This window comes from Gymnoscopelus braueri (genome assembly GCF_963280865.1).
Source record: "Gymnoscopelus braueri genome assembly, chromosome: 10".
NCBI classification, from domain to species: Eukaryota; Metazoa; Chordata; class Actinopteri; order Myctophiformes; family Myctophidae; genus Gymnoscopelus; species Gymnoscopelus braueri.
In genome coordinates, this window is record NC_137611.1 from 29,549,842 (window position 1) to 29,565,204 (window position 15,363).

Genomic DNA, 15,363 nt, shown 5'->3' on the forward strand with positions numbered 1-15,363 from the left:
TAAGTTTATGTTCATATCATGTGTCATCACAACCAACCAAAATGTGCAAAGGGGCAACCTAAATACATCTAGATCTACAATGTTCACATTATCAATCATTAACACATCAAGTAGCCAAATAAAGCCATGTGTGTATCAAGCAAAATGTTTCATTCTATGTAGGTATTTCTTTAATTATTTATTTTCTATGAATAGGCGGCGCTATAACCGGAGTATGACAGAAGAGGAGAGCTAACCCTGCCCAGAACCCAGAATCCCAGCCGGAGCCTCGAACCCACCCAGCCTGTCAAGAGAGACCAGCGGAGCAGAGACACGAAGAAGGGTGTCGACGCTAGGGGAAGGGAAAGGAGGGGAGGCATTAGAGGAGGATACTTATAGTGGAATATTCAGAGACCCTAACAATGGCGGCTAAATCGGACGGGGTGCTGAAGATTAAGAAGAGCGATGTGGCGTTCACGCCTCTGCAGAACTCGGAGCACTCGGGCTCCGTGCAGGGGCTCAACCCGGGCTCCCAGCCGGACTCGGCGGGCACCGGGGACGGGGATTTCGTGAACGGCGAGTCGCGGTGCTGCGGCGGCGGGAGCTCCAACTCGACGTGCCTTCGCCTGGGCGGCAGGGAACGGGAACAGCCTCGGCATCAGAAATACACGCTGTGGGACTGCCTGTGGATCATAGCCGCAGTGGCGGTCTATTTCGCTGATGTGGGGACCGACGTGTGGCTGTCGGTGGACTACTACCTCCGCCGTCAGTACTGGTGGTTCGGACTGACGCTGTTCTTCGTGGTGCTCGGCTCGTTCTCCGTGCAGGTGTTCAGCTTCCGATGGTTCGTGCATGACTTCGGCACCGAGGACAGCGGCTCCTCCGCGGGGGCCGGGCTCGTCGGGCATCGGGGGCAGTGCGGCAAACTGCTCGCACATGGACGGGAGCAAGTTGCTCAGCGGCTCGGCGTCGCACGGGGACGTTACGGCGGCTCCCCAGCAGCAGCACCACCCGTCCACGCCTCAGCGGCAGGCGTCGACCGCCAGCAGGAACACAATGAGCAACAGCAACGCCAGCACCCTCGGGGGCGGCAGGAGTAAAAAACGCTCGGCCTCCTACTCGTTGTTCGTCTGGGTCGCTCAGTCCCTCATCCATATTCTACAGCTAGGACAGCTATGGAGGTAAGATGGAATGAAAGGTGTGTGTTGTGTTTGTGTGTGTGTGTGTGTGTGTGTGTGTGTGTGTGTGTGTGCACGCGCGTGTGTGCGTGCGTGTGTGCGCGCGCGCGTGTGCGCGTTCATGCATGTATAGTCTGCGCGCGTGTGTTGTTCTTAGATAAATGAATGAAGGAGTAAACGGGGAGGTACGCTCGGTATTTGTGCCCTGACAGCACGTAGGCACAGTAGCCATGGTTCACATGACGCTTGTATACAAGCGTCATGGTGCCCTGTCCCCCTGGTCTAAAGTTTTGTTCGATTTTTTCAGATTGCCATCGCTCACATAAACATAAACGTTCAGATTTCAAATATAAAGTGCTTACCACCGAGCCACGGATGTTACAAGGCGATGTGGACCGCGATGAGTACCCGTATCTCCCGTATTGTTCAATAAAAAGCATTTTAATCCCATCGCCGTCCATTTTCTCCAAATTGTCTCCTATACTTTCAACCATGCGACACTAATGGTTGGGAGGTGTATTGCACTCTGATACATTACAAAACAAAAAAAAACAAAAAAAGAAAATGGCCGGCGATGGGATTAAAATGCTTTTTATTGAACAATACGGGAGATACGGGTACTCATCGCGGTCCGCATCGCCTTGTAACATCCGTGGCTCGGTGGTAAGCACTTTATATTTGAAATCTGAACGTTTATGTTTATGTGAGAGATGGCAATGTGAAAAAATCGAACACAACTTTAGACCAGGGGGACTCGGCACCATGACTGTCATGGTATGACAGTCATGTTTCAGGGCTAGTAGGCACAGCAACGCAGGGGTCGCTTTAATACCATTCCATTGCCAAGTGTTTGTGTTCTCATTAGCCTACAGTGCGGTTTGGGGTAGTTTATACATTCTGCTATTATTAGTAGGGTTGGGAACCGGAACCGGAGGAATCGAGGGAACCAGATCCAACATTGGGTGCATCCACACATGATGGGATGGGATGGGATAGACGGGCGGAAGTCCCATACACACCCATGTTAAGTTTAAAACCGGAAGAACGGTCGCGATAACATGGGTGTGTATGGGACTTCCGCCCGTCTATCCCATCCCATCCCATCCCATCATGTGTGTATGTACCCGTTGAGGAACCGGAATCGGTTCCATCACATTTGGAACCGTTTCCGGAACTGTAAAGCTGGTATGTGTAGGCCTACTTCACGTCTGCCGTACAATTACAATAACGGTGGTTCTCAAACTTTTTAATTTCAAGGAACACCATAACGGGTCCATTTGGTTCCATTTGTACACTCTCAGAGTTACAGTCCTGTAAGGTTTCATTTGGAACCCTCAACCCCCTATAGGAATCGTAAAAGATCCCAACCCTAATGATTGTTTCCACTACAGTGCCAAAAGGGGAATAGCCCTGTAGCCTTTCATGTAACTAGGCTTATTTGCCCAGCCACGTTGTTTACACTACAGGATCAACAAGACCAAAAGGGTTTGGGTGGGTGGCTGTGGTTCAGAAGTCTGAGTGGCCATTTGGGAGCCGGAAGGTCCCCGATTCGATCCCCTGTTCTTTCTGGCTTTAGTGGCTTCATTTCGAAGTGTCCTTGAGCAAGACACTATAAACCGAACTGCTCCCGATGATCAGTTTGTTGCCTGGCTTGCATGGTTGCCTCTGTCATCTGTGTGTGAATGTAGCATATGTGTAAATGGATGAATGTGAGTAGGCTACACTGTAAAGTGCATGCCTTTGGATAGAAATGAAGACTATTTTATTATTTTAGAGAATTTCCATTCTCTAAATTTAAAGGTACTACACCATGAATTAAAAAAAGTATAATAATATTTAATATCATATTGTTTATGTCCCTGAAACGTTTTTCAAAAGGTTTGAGTCTAAATCAAGCCTCAGATATACTCATTCCAACTAACTTCTCTCTGGCTTATAAAGCACTTTCACCTGCAATACCACATTGTCCTGTTTGGCACGGGGCGCTATTGAGCCAGTTTGTATGCATGTTCTCTCCTGGTTCTGTGTGAAAAAGTAAAAAAAAAAAGGCGTTTCTTTTTTTTTTAAATTCTTTTTTTTGTTGGAACTCAAGAACGGGAGGGACGTGACGTCACGTCAGGGACCAAATCAGTTTGGCCTGTCTTGAGACCAATTTACAGAAAACCCAGATTTGCTGTGAAAGCCTGAGTGTTCAAACTGGGGTATTTTTGGGGATAGAAGAGAGGTAGGGGAGACCAAAAACACACAAAAAAGAAGAAAAAGTAAAAATTCATGGTGTAGTCCCTTTAAAATAAATCAATACAATCTTGTTGTTGGGTTAAACCCATGGTCTAGAAGCTCCATGTTTGGCCCTGAGAATAGTGGACATACACTCACACACATCTGTGCACCTTCAGAGCCCCTTTGATATTGAACATCTCTCCATGTATTGTAAATGATGCCTACAGTTTTTTTTTAACCGGTATTATTTAGTCATGATGATTCCAATTGCTATGCCCCTTTCTCTCTCTCTCTCTCTCTCTCTCTCTCTCTCTCTCTCTCTCTCTCTCTCTCTCTCTCTCTTATATATATATAGATATGTGCTATAATCTACTGTAAAGCTCTGTCCAGAAATAATGCTACTTTATCATAGCTGGTGACTCTCTTTTATGTTCTGCTATCTGTGATCTCTATTGATTTGCAATGTCCTACTTTCCTGATATTGCACCAAATGTGCAAGCACTGGCTTTAAATATACAAATGTTGTGTTGAGGTGGGGTGATCAATTTTGATAAATACTGTTATTAGTATAGGCAATTTCTTCATTAATGTGATGACAAATTGGATAGACACTGGTCTACCATTCCAACTCCAGCCTAATTTTGATTGATACACTGTTCCTCTGTGGCTCCAGCTAGAGATTTTCATAACCTGTTCCTCCTTGGAAATGGCCTGTTTTGGGGCGACCCTGTAGCTGGTTTAGAGTGCATACCACATGGGCGCAGAATGCCTTCTACAGCGCGTCGCCTGTTCGACTCCCGGCGAGCCGGACCATTTGCTGTGTGTCGTTCCCTTCCTCTGTTCACATTTCCAGTCTCTCTTGTGTCTGCCTGAATAAAACATAAAAATGCCGAAAAAGAAAATGGCTTGTTGGCTCAGGGACCTATAGAAAGGCCACTGGTTCGAATCCAGTTGGTAGCTTGTGTCCCATAAATCCTATTGGACTACTATTTACTGAATATTATCAAATAGAGCAGAAGTACTGTAATAAAATCACCTGTAGATTTTTTATGAAATCACTGCAGTGATGTGCAGGAATTTCCTTTTTTTGGGGGGTGGGGGATTCAGATTTTCAGGGGATTTGATTCCCTGCACCATAAAGGAGACAATGCAAGTGATGTGCGTGTTGCACTTATCTAAAATGCTAATTCAAAACTTTGTTCTTTATTTTGAAATGCAGATCGTATACCCTTTGCATAACATTGTGCATAAGTAATCCTCCTAAATTACCAATAGACAATTCTAGGTCTCTTGCTCTTTATCTCTCTTATTGTTGTTGTGATTACTTTTACGTGACATATTAACGCAATGTAACACATGTAAACCCTTTCACTGACTTAACGCTGTGTCCTCATTATTCCCAGTACTCGAGCACATGTAACGGTTCAAATCTGGCGTCTGACCCCTGCTGTCATGTCATTTTTTGTATCTTTATGGAGAATGTTTGGAATGCTGAGAGGGAGACACCATACACAGTGTATGTGTGTTAATTTAACTATTATTTACCTGTAATGGTCCATGTTGACACCTTCTTAATTAAATTAACACTCAAGTGTATCTCTGGCATACAGGCTTATGGAAACATCCTGATACTCTTGTCATGGATTCACCCACTAGAAATTTATCTGCAGCAGTTTTTAGGTCCTGCTCCAGTTGTGGGAGGAAGCAATCAGAAAATGAAATCACCATCAGGAGACCATTCAAACCAAGCTTTGTGAAGCAAAATAATTTAATCCATTATGCCAACAGTAATGGATGGGCTATAGATCAACTCTACCACAACTTTGTAATAAAACTATCAATCCATTATTAATCACATTCAGCGTTGCCATTTACTGTACAATTCTCTTCATTAAATACCACAGCATCCTTAAAAGCTATTAATGGACACTGTTATCTCACATGCAATACTGTAATACCCCCCTATTTGATTCTTTGTTGTAGACATTTGATGCTGTCTGGTGACGGGTGATGGGTGCTTGGTTTAGTTATTGCACAAATAATGTATTGTATTACTACAAAGATTGTAGCATTGACATCAAATACAACTCAACTTACTCTTAATAGTCAGGGCAATACTTGAAGTAGCCTAGATGGTCAGGATTAATTTCTTTAAGGTTAGGTAATGTTATTTTTCACTCATTTTTGCCAGTTCAGACTAGCCATGTAAACAATTTTTATCCATATGAAAATACCAGCACTATTATCTGCTTTTCAAAGTACTAGCAAGTTCTCTAGACAGGTGAGAAACAGCATAGACCTAACAACAACACTTTGACTCATATGTCAAAGATAATATGTCCTTGACATTTGTCTTTCTGACCACAGTTATCTGTTACTGTTCATAGTGATGTCAAAACTTCACACCTGTAGGCGCTTTGTTCTCGGATCTGCATCTTGCATCTGTGATTTGGGCTTAAAATGCATTAGGTCTTTTTTAACTGTTGACTAAATGTGGTCTGGATGGTGTACTATTGACAGAGGAGTCTTAAGACTAACTGTCCTGGATGGAAGTGTACTGTTTTACAATGTTTATTTTTTGCCTGGCAGTGTGCTGTAGAGCCAGTGGAAGCTATGTGTCATGCTTTATGTTGCATCATGATCATTGTATCATCCCATGTAATTGTACTTGGACACTTACTGAGTCTGTGTGTGTGTGTGTGTGTGTGTGTGTGTGTGTGTGTGTGTGTGTGTGTGTGTGTGTGTGTGCGTGTGCGTGTGCGTGTGCGTGCGTGTGCGTGTGCGTGTGCGTGTGCGCGTGCGCGTGTGCGCGTGCATTCGATTGTGTCCTCACAGGGATAGAATGGGTGGGTTAGGAAAAGAATGGAAGGTCTATACAAGTACAGTACAGCAAGACAAAACTACATGTGTGAGATGAAACTCATTAGTCACAAATAGAGCAGTGAGGTTTCTAGTCACAGTGGAGTAGAGAGTCAGGCTGGCAGATAGACTGACAGGCTATAGAGCTGGGCCTGTACAGTCTCAGATGAGCTCACCATGGTTTCTATTATTAGCCCTCCATCTGGGGACTCTGCTGTAATAAGATTCACAGTCACATTTATTGTAGTTCTGAGAGGTTGGAGGCTTGAAATAGCAACTGACTGTAGATTGATTTGTTATGGATTTTGAGTTAAGAATAGATCTACTATTTTGGATTTTGTTGATTGGCCTAACATAACTATTATGAACAAGTGGAAAACACAACGTAGTGCATCGCTCCGCGTTGTCGGCTTGCCTGGCGTTGCAAGTTTATTGTGCTGAGAACGTGGCGCTTTGTGACGTGACATTCAGCGTGTTCAGGCTTCAGTATCCAGCATTGGCCGGGCTATTTGCATGGGTGAAATAGGCTCTCTCTCTCTTTCCCTCTCTCCCCCCTTCCTCTCTTCCTCCCCACCCATCTGACCCCACCCATTAAGTGGTCAGAGGGGTGGGCAGCGAATGCTTTTGAGATTTTCAAGTGGGCCATAAAAGGTTCAGAACCACTGATGTACACGATACTGTATGTGTGCTGATAGGACACACCATGTACTGTACATACTATGTACTGATAGGACACACCCACCACAGCTACTACAGTATGTAAAGAACACTAACTTTAACCTCAAGGTTCAAGGTTTCTTTATTGTTACATCTTGTGTAGCGGTACATAAAAGTAAAATTCCTTTGTGTCTGGTCTAAACCTGGTATAGAATGACAACTCCAAAACACCCTGTCAAGGAGAAACAAATACAATTCTCTTCTCTTCTCCTTCCACTCTCCTGGTAAGGCTGTCTTTAGCAACCATACCCCTGGCTCCACTACAAGTCCATGTTTATAGCCTACACACACTACACACACACACACACACACACACACACACACACACACACACACACACACACACACACACACACACACACACACACACACACACACACACACACACACACACACACACACACACACACACACACACACACACACACACACACACACACACACACACACACACACACACGTGAGGCCTGGATCAGCAGGCTGAGATGGATGGTGCTGGATCAGCATGAAGGTGTCTTTGCTGGCGCTGTACCAACCGTTGCTGCTGGGTGCGTTTCTTCTCGAGGCCGATTTAACTCCAGGTCATTGGGGTTGATGTTTCACCTCTTTAGTGTCTCTTTTAGCTGATCTTTATACTGCAGCTTTGGACCACCGGGATTTCTGCTGGCTGACAGGGTCTGTCCATAAAGCAGTTGACGGGGCAAACCGGTAGACAGGCATCAGGATGACATGGCGGGCCCACCAGAGTTGCCTCTGTGCTAGGGTTGCCTTGATGCTGATGCATTGGAGAATGGGGAACACGGTCCTGCCAGGTGATGCCAAACCGCTGTACAACCTTGAGGGGTATTCCGTTAATGCTCAACACTAGAGGGACCTCTTTGGCATGATGTCTTCTGTTTTCTGGGTGATCACAAGACCTAGTGAGCGATTAACAAAGGACATGCATGGCAGCTGGGCTGTGGGCCAGATGCGCACAACTACTCTATCTGCATATTGCAGCTCCTGGATGTTGCTGACCCAGGTCTTACTTTTTGCCTGTAGGCGTCTGATGCTAGAAACTAGAAAGTGTGCTCCTCGGAGCACAGGTCTCCGCCAGGCCGGGTTGCCTACCCATGGCCCACAAACTTTGGGTCACAGCCACTCGGAATGGGATCTGAAAAATCTAACTTGTACATCTTGATCACATGACCCCAGAGACGATTTGTACGAGTTTAGGACAAAATCTGTGGGAGTAGTAGCAAAAAGTGTGTTTGAAGAAAACACACTATGGCAGACAATGTTATCTGGTACAAACAGGGCCTCTATGTTGCATCATGATCCAAGGAATCCAGAGGATTTATTGTACGACCTACCGTTATAGGCCAAAACGTGAAGTGGGCTGTTGTAGCGCCACTATGAGATTTGAAAAATTGGGGATGGAGGTTCTTCCTCGGCCTAGTGGGAATGTGCGTGCAAAGTTTCACGGCAATCGGATGCTGCGTTCATGATTTGAGGCATTTTGTTCAAAACGGGCCACTCCTGCAAACTTTAGAAGCCAATCAGGATGGAAAACAGATCCGGCTTGATCAAATGACTATAGAGCTAATGTGTACCAATTTGCGTGACATTTGGACAAATATCTTAAAAAGAATTCTGCAAACATCTGCCTCCTGGTGGCGCTATAACAGGCCGATGTGAGAAATTTGGGGCAGAGGTTTTTACTTGGCCTCCAAGGAGTATGCATGCACAGTTTCATGCTGATCGGTGCCGGAGATTTGTTGCTCACAGACAAACGGACGGACACATGGACACACGGATGGACTGAAACGTGAACGGACAGGGGCGATAGTCTCGGCCACGCCTTCGGCCTGGTGGAGACAACAAGCTCCCATCAAGGTGGAACTGAATTTGAACACCTCCATCTTCCTTGATGGACTTGTGTAAGAGGGGTGTGGCTGCTGTCAGGAAAAGATTTTATATCACATATAGGCCACTACACATTTCTGCTTCACCCCAACTTTCACACACACACACACACACACACACACGCGCACACACGCACACACGCACACGCACACGCACACGCACGCACACACGCGCGCACGTGCACACACACACACACACACACACACACACACACACACACACACACACACAGACCCTCTTCTCATCTCCTACAGACAAAATGCTAAAAAGCTCCCTAGTAAACATTGGTAAGTCTGTTATTTACCCACTCATTCGGGACTGATAGTTTGTTGCTTAGCAACATTTGTATTGATGGAATCCTGAAGAAACTATTTTTGTTGAGCATAACACGGATGGAGCAAACAACAGTCTCCAATTACTTGATAAAAAGCATATAGTATAACGTTTTGCGGCCTTGTGCCTACAACCTACAACCGAATCACACTGGGCTGATATACAATATAACAGCACTCCCTCTCGTGTGATATTGATTACTGAAGAGCCCTGAGTTGAAAATGGGCGGAAATATCCTTTCATTATCAGTCAGTAGTTGTAGTAGTATGTTCATAAATTGTCCTCTTTGTTACTGACAGTAACCCTTTGCCTTAAAGATTGTTTAATAAATACTGGGATATTTTGTCCTGAAATGCAAGTGGATCCCTTGTGCACAACCACAGGGAATCACGATTGAAACAGCTATACATTAATGTCCCAGTAGGTGTGTGTGTGTGTGTCTGTCTGTCTGTCTGTCTGTCTGTCTGTCTGTCTGTCTGTCTGTCTGTGTGTGTGTGTGTGTGTGTGTGTGTGTGTATGCATGCGTGCGTGCCTGCGTGCATGCATGCAAGTGTTGAAAGGCTTGCCTGCCTTCTGTTGCATTATTCACAACTTTCTCCTAGCGGTTTATTTCTTTGTGAGAGAAAGAGAGGCAGAGGGGGAGGATGGAGAGAGAGAGAGAGAGAGAGAGAGAGAGAGAGAGAGAGAGAGAGAGAGAGAGGAGAGAGAGAGAGAGAGAGAGAGAGAGAGAGAGAGAGAGAGAGAGAGAGAGGAGAGAGAGAGAGAGAGGAGAGAGAGAGAGAGAGAGAGATGAGAGAGAGAGAGAGAGAGAGAGAGAGGAGAGAGAGAGAGAGAGAGAGAGAGAGAGAGAGAGAGAGAGAGAGAGAGAGAGAGAGAGAGAGAATTTCAAATGGATCTCCAATGAAAGCATGTTCATTTTAGCACAATTTGCTTTTGATACCTTTGTCTTCCTTCATCTGTCCCTTTTCCCCTGTCTGTATTTTCATTTTCTGTCTGTTCTCCCTGGGCTGTCAGCTTCAGCCTCCTTGCTCCTTTCCCAGTCTGTTTAGCCCCTGCAACTTCCGTTGCCACGGTCACGCTCTGTGGCTGGTGCTAAGTAACTTTTTGGATTACTTTTGGAAGGTGTCTTTGCTTTATTAGACAGAACAGCACAGAGAGATAAGGAGAGGGCCGGACAGGATGTGACACAGGTCTTAAGCCTGTGTCACAGGCAATCGAAAGGGTGGAACCATAGAAACTTCATATCTGACAGCTGCAAACCAAGGGATTTCGGCACAATAGCTCTAATTTCTATTTGTTTTGGCCATCAAAAGGCATTTGGATACCTAAAACTAATTTCAATCAGCAAGACTTTCTTGGATGAAATTATTTTAAAAAGACATTTCCGATGGTAAGGGATTTCTATTTCCACGCAAAGGAGGGATATCGTCTTAACACTTCCTGTTGACATTTCCACTTCCACTTGACAACTTGAGAGACCAATCAGAGAGAGAGAGAGAGTAGTTTAGATGCTCTCTCCCTTTTGAACATGGGAACCACATAAAGGCGCAGACCACGGCCCTGACCTCTGGCCTAGCGGTCCGGGCAGTTAGGCTCTAATGCAGCCGCGACAGCGTGTGGCGGGTTCGAGTCCCGTTCCCCACGACCTTTGCTGCATGTCACTCCCCGTCTCTCTCTCCCTGTTCCTGTCTGTCTCCGCTAAATTCTATCAATAAAGGCTGTATTGGTGTATGAGGGGCAGCTTGCCATAACTACACCTGAGTCGTATGTACAGTACTTTTGTTTTATAATCATTACTGTTATTATCTACATGAGATAAGGTGTTTTGCTATGAAAACCCACATTTTTTATTTAAACAAGTATCCTACTACATGTCTAACATTTTTAACAAGCCAAACCGCTTGAAAATCGTTTCGGAATTCAGCAAGTTATGATGATTTTAATTGTGGAGAAACCTCCTGCTTCAATAGACATACAGTATACAGTACAGTACATGGGGTGTACATGCATTAGAAGGCACAGCTAGAAGGCACCGATATGGCAGCCCATTGATCGCTCCAATGAGCAGCAGCAGCAGCAGCCGATGCGGTATCTATGTATATACTGTATCTATATGGGAAGCACAGATCTTAACCACTTAAGCCGTATTTCAAAGATAGCTAAAATAGCTGATCTTCAAGCAACAAGTTGTGAGTTTGAAGATCTGCTTTAAGTGTTTTGCACAGGGACACTACAAAACATTGCTGGGGCTCGGAATTGAACCTGGGACACGTTTCTTTTTAGGGCTAATGCTTTGGGGCAGCCACTGACAGTTATTGACAGTTTGACTGATGGAGAGTTTGATTGAACGTTTAACAGACATTCACATAATTCTTAAAGATGAAAGTAATTCACTCTTTCAGAAGTAATTATTGTATTCCTTCAAACATCCTCAGGTCTCATCTTCTCAGGCCTGTGTGTATGAAAGACTGAGAGTACAGTATGTATGTGCAAACAAACGTGTGTGTGTGTGTGTGTGTGTGTGTGTGTGTGTGTGTGCCAGAACACGATGCCAGAAGGAGCCAGGGATCAACTGAAAATATATATATTTTTTACTTCATTCTAGAGATGGATAGATTAAAAGAATACACTACAAACTTGGATTATAGGGATAATAATGCCCGCTTTAGCTTTTGTTATACTGGTTTGATTTCAGTACAATACAGATTTATAGTACAGTACAGTCATAAAACATGGAGGTACAATTGGAAGGAAGATGTATGCACCCACGTTTTGCTTTCTTCTATTTTTCCCCCTTTTCTTCCAATTTAGTCATTAAGCCAATTCACTTTTCCCCTTCTTCTGTAGTCTCTATCACTGCTAACCTCTACAGTTGCATGGGAGGGTGTAGACAACCACGTGTATCTCTGATAGTCCGCTTTTTTTCACCTGACATTGAGGAGAGTCGCCCATTAGTACACCCTGGGTGGGTGTACTACCCAGTTGCACGCATGTGTATTGGGTAATCTGTTGGATCTGAAACATTTTAATGAACAAGATCAGACCTATCTTATGATATAATTGATGTACTGAAATCAGAGTAATCGAGGAAGTTTCTGCTTGTTGGACATTGCAGTGTAAAACAAAAATATAATTTCCATGTGACCAGCAGTACGGCGCATTGTGGCTGTACTATATGGACAGCTCCCTGTCGCCAACAGTAAAAAAAATACTGTGAATGTGCTGGGTAGCTCCCAGTGGCTGACAGTAAAAAGGCTGCGAATGCACTGGACAGCTCCCTGTGCACAACAGTAAAATGACTGAATGTACAGGAAGAGCATGAGTTGTCAATATAGCTATTGACAAGTAGACAAAAGAGCAAGACAAAAAGGCAAAAGAACAACCACATTTTGTAGTTTCCTAGGCTAGATCCAATGTCTCCTCTATTTCTCCACGTCTACCTGCTATCGTTTATTCATTTTGTCTCTTATTTTTAATCCAGACCACTGCAGCCAGGCAGGCTCTAGCTGAGTTGATTGGTTACCATAGAAATGGCAGCAGAATGATGATATAAAGCCTATTTTTTCATCTCTGTCTTTTTTTTCTCTCCTTCCTCTGTTTGCTTGAAAAATTAGAGGAGACTGCCAGTCACCGTGTTGATGTCTTCTTGTATGTTTTTCTTTCTGTCTCTGTGTCTGCCTGTCTTTCTAATCTGTCTGTTTGCATTGCCCTGATGCCTGCCTTTCTTTCTTTCTTTCTTTCTTTCTTTCTTTCTTTCTTTCTTTCTTTCTTTCTTTCTTTCCTTCCTTAAGTGGAATTTGGACTGGTCTGACTTAGAAGCTTCCAATAAAGTTTGATTATTCATATTTTGATTCACCCTAGACTTCTCAAATCCTGCCCGAACCCGACCCGACGTTTTCGGGCCGGTCCGGGCCCAAAATCTATGCTAATTTGTCGGGCCGGGCCGAGCCTCGGGTTCCGTGAAGAAAAAAAAAGAAAAGCGGCCTAACAGTAAGGCTGACGGAAATGGCAGTGGATGTGTTGGATGAAACGCAAAGTGCAGTTTACGCAGGTATCTAGTTTGTCGCCGTCCGACCTTCCTAGCCCGTGTTATTAAGGACTACTTCACCGATTCTCAACCTATCTTCATATAATTGGTACTCACTAATACTCATGATAAAATGGTTCAATTTTTTTCTACTTGGTCTGTGTCTCATAGGAGGGCTGTGGACAGTCCAGAAACCCGTCTACCAGTGACATCATCGTTAGGCATGATTTTTTTTCCCAACAACATTTCACATTTTTTATTTCGATTTTTATTAACACGAGAACAATGGCTTCTTTTATTGCATTGCAACTTTCCAGGAATAGAAAGCCTGCAGTTTCTATTAGCTTGGATTCCCCATTGATGATGTCACTGGTAGACGGGACTCTGAACTGTCCACAGCCCTCCTCTGAGACACAGACCGAGTAGAATTTTTTTTTACCATTTTATCATGAGTATTAGTGAGGACCTATTATATGAAGATAGGTTGAAAATCGGTGAAGTCGTCCGGAGAAAAATGGACGACAATGGCCAAAACTCTATTGAAAATCGTCCGTTTTCAAGATGTTTAGGCCATTATGTCTGGAACGGAAGGTCCAATCTGCTCAGTTCAAAGCTTGTTGGATGCCTGACTTTGAGGACATTAAGCACATAATTACACCTTTTCGGGTTGGCGAGAAATTTGGTTGGATGCACAGTTAGGGCCGGGCTTTAATTTTCAGGCCCGTTGAGAACTCTAATTCACCCTAATCCCCTGACCATTATACACAATGGACCATTATACATAATGGTCAGTGACAGATACCTGTGTGTGCGCGTGTGTGTGTGTGTGTGTGTGTGTGTGGGGGCGTGTGTGTGTGTGTGTGTGTGTGTGTGTGTGTGTGTGTGTGTGTGTGTGTGTGTGTGTGTGTGTGTGTGTGTGTGTGTGTGTGTGTGTGTGTGTGTGTGTGTGTGTGTGTGTGTGTGTGTGTGTGTGTGTGTGTGTGTGTGTGTGTGTGTGTGTGTGTGTGTGCGCGTGCATGCGTTCGTGCGTGCTCTACTTCGCCACTGTCACATTGCATTGATGCTGTGCTGAGTTGTGTCCTCGGGGTATGGGAGCCATGTCTAATCTCACCCTGCCATAGTCACAGAGAGAGAGACATAGAGAGAGAGAAGAGGGGACAGACAGACAGACAGACAGACAGACAGACAGACAGACAGACAGACAGACAGACAGACAGACAAAACAAAAAGGATAGAAAATGCCCCGGTTCAGAGCTCGAGTCATCTGGCCTGGGAACTTCCTGAAATCAAGCATTTAGAGATGGATAGAGTTTTGCATTACATATCGTTGCTGTCAGGCAGAAACCTTGTATGTCTATATTTCAACTTTTTATGTTTTTTCATAAATGATTGCGCTACTTCATCATTCAAGAGTGTCGAGTAAAAGTGGATGCGACTATTTTCACTCTTTTATCATGTTTTTAAAATAATAATTAAAAAGGAACGGTTTTGGACATACAAGGTACAGCTACAATCTCCAGAGGCACTTGGGCCCACAAACAAGCCAAATACCCCTCACTGACAGATCTCTAGGATTGGAACTCTACCCAGTACTGCTACCCTCTGTGTAAATACTCTTGATGTGCACTCAATACAAGTGCAATAAAGCATTTATGTATTCATACATACAAGTAAAATGTGGAATCTAACAGTATGTAACTACCCTCTGTGCACACTTTCAACAAGTACAATAATTAATTTTGATTTATTGATCTACCTATGTTGTCTGTATCAGCCTCAGTAGTCTGCTACATTGTATATTGCATATCAAACTGTAAATACTGTAGTTAATGTAAATGTTTAATACAATTGTCATTCAGTGTAATGCACCAACCTCGTGAGACAAATTCCTCTTACTCTATGTGCATACACTATCTGGTAATAAAAATAATGAAGACACATTTGATCACATTATTTATAAAGAGTGCTATAATTGCAGTGCTGTGGTGAAGGAAATGTGTTTGCACTGATTCAAGTAGGAACTAGTAGTTCCTGATTCAAGTAGAAAATTGCAGATCATTTGTCAATTATATCTTGTAAATGACAGTGGATTTGTCACGCTATTGTGTATGCTTGCCTTCTTTCTAAACTAAAGGCTCTAAATAT

The 15,363-nt window shown here is 44.1% G+C and overlaps 1 protein-coding gene across 1 annotated transcript in view; it reads left to right on the plus strand.

Moving 5' to 3' along the window:
- Positions 1 to 401: 401 nt before the first annotated feature.
- The window catches only part of xkr4 (XK related 4), a gene marked incomplete at both ends in the record, with an annotated part of 37,933 nt that continues 22,971 nt past the window's right edge, over positions 402 to 15,363 (plus strand). The window contains 2 exon segments of the mRNA XM_080440373.1: positions 402 to 851; positions 853 to 1,160. Coding sequence (XP_080296499.1) covers positions 402 to 851; positions 853 to 1,160 — 758 coding nt within the window.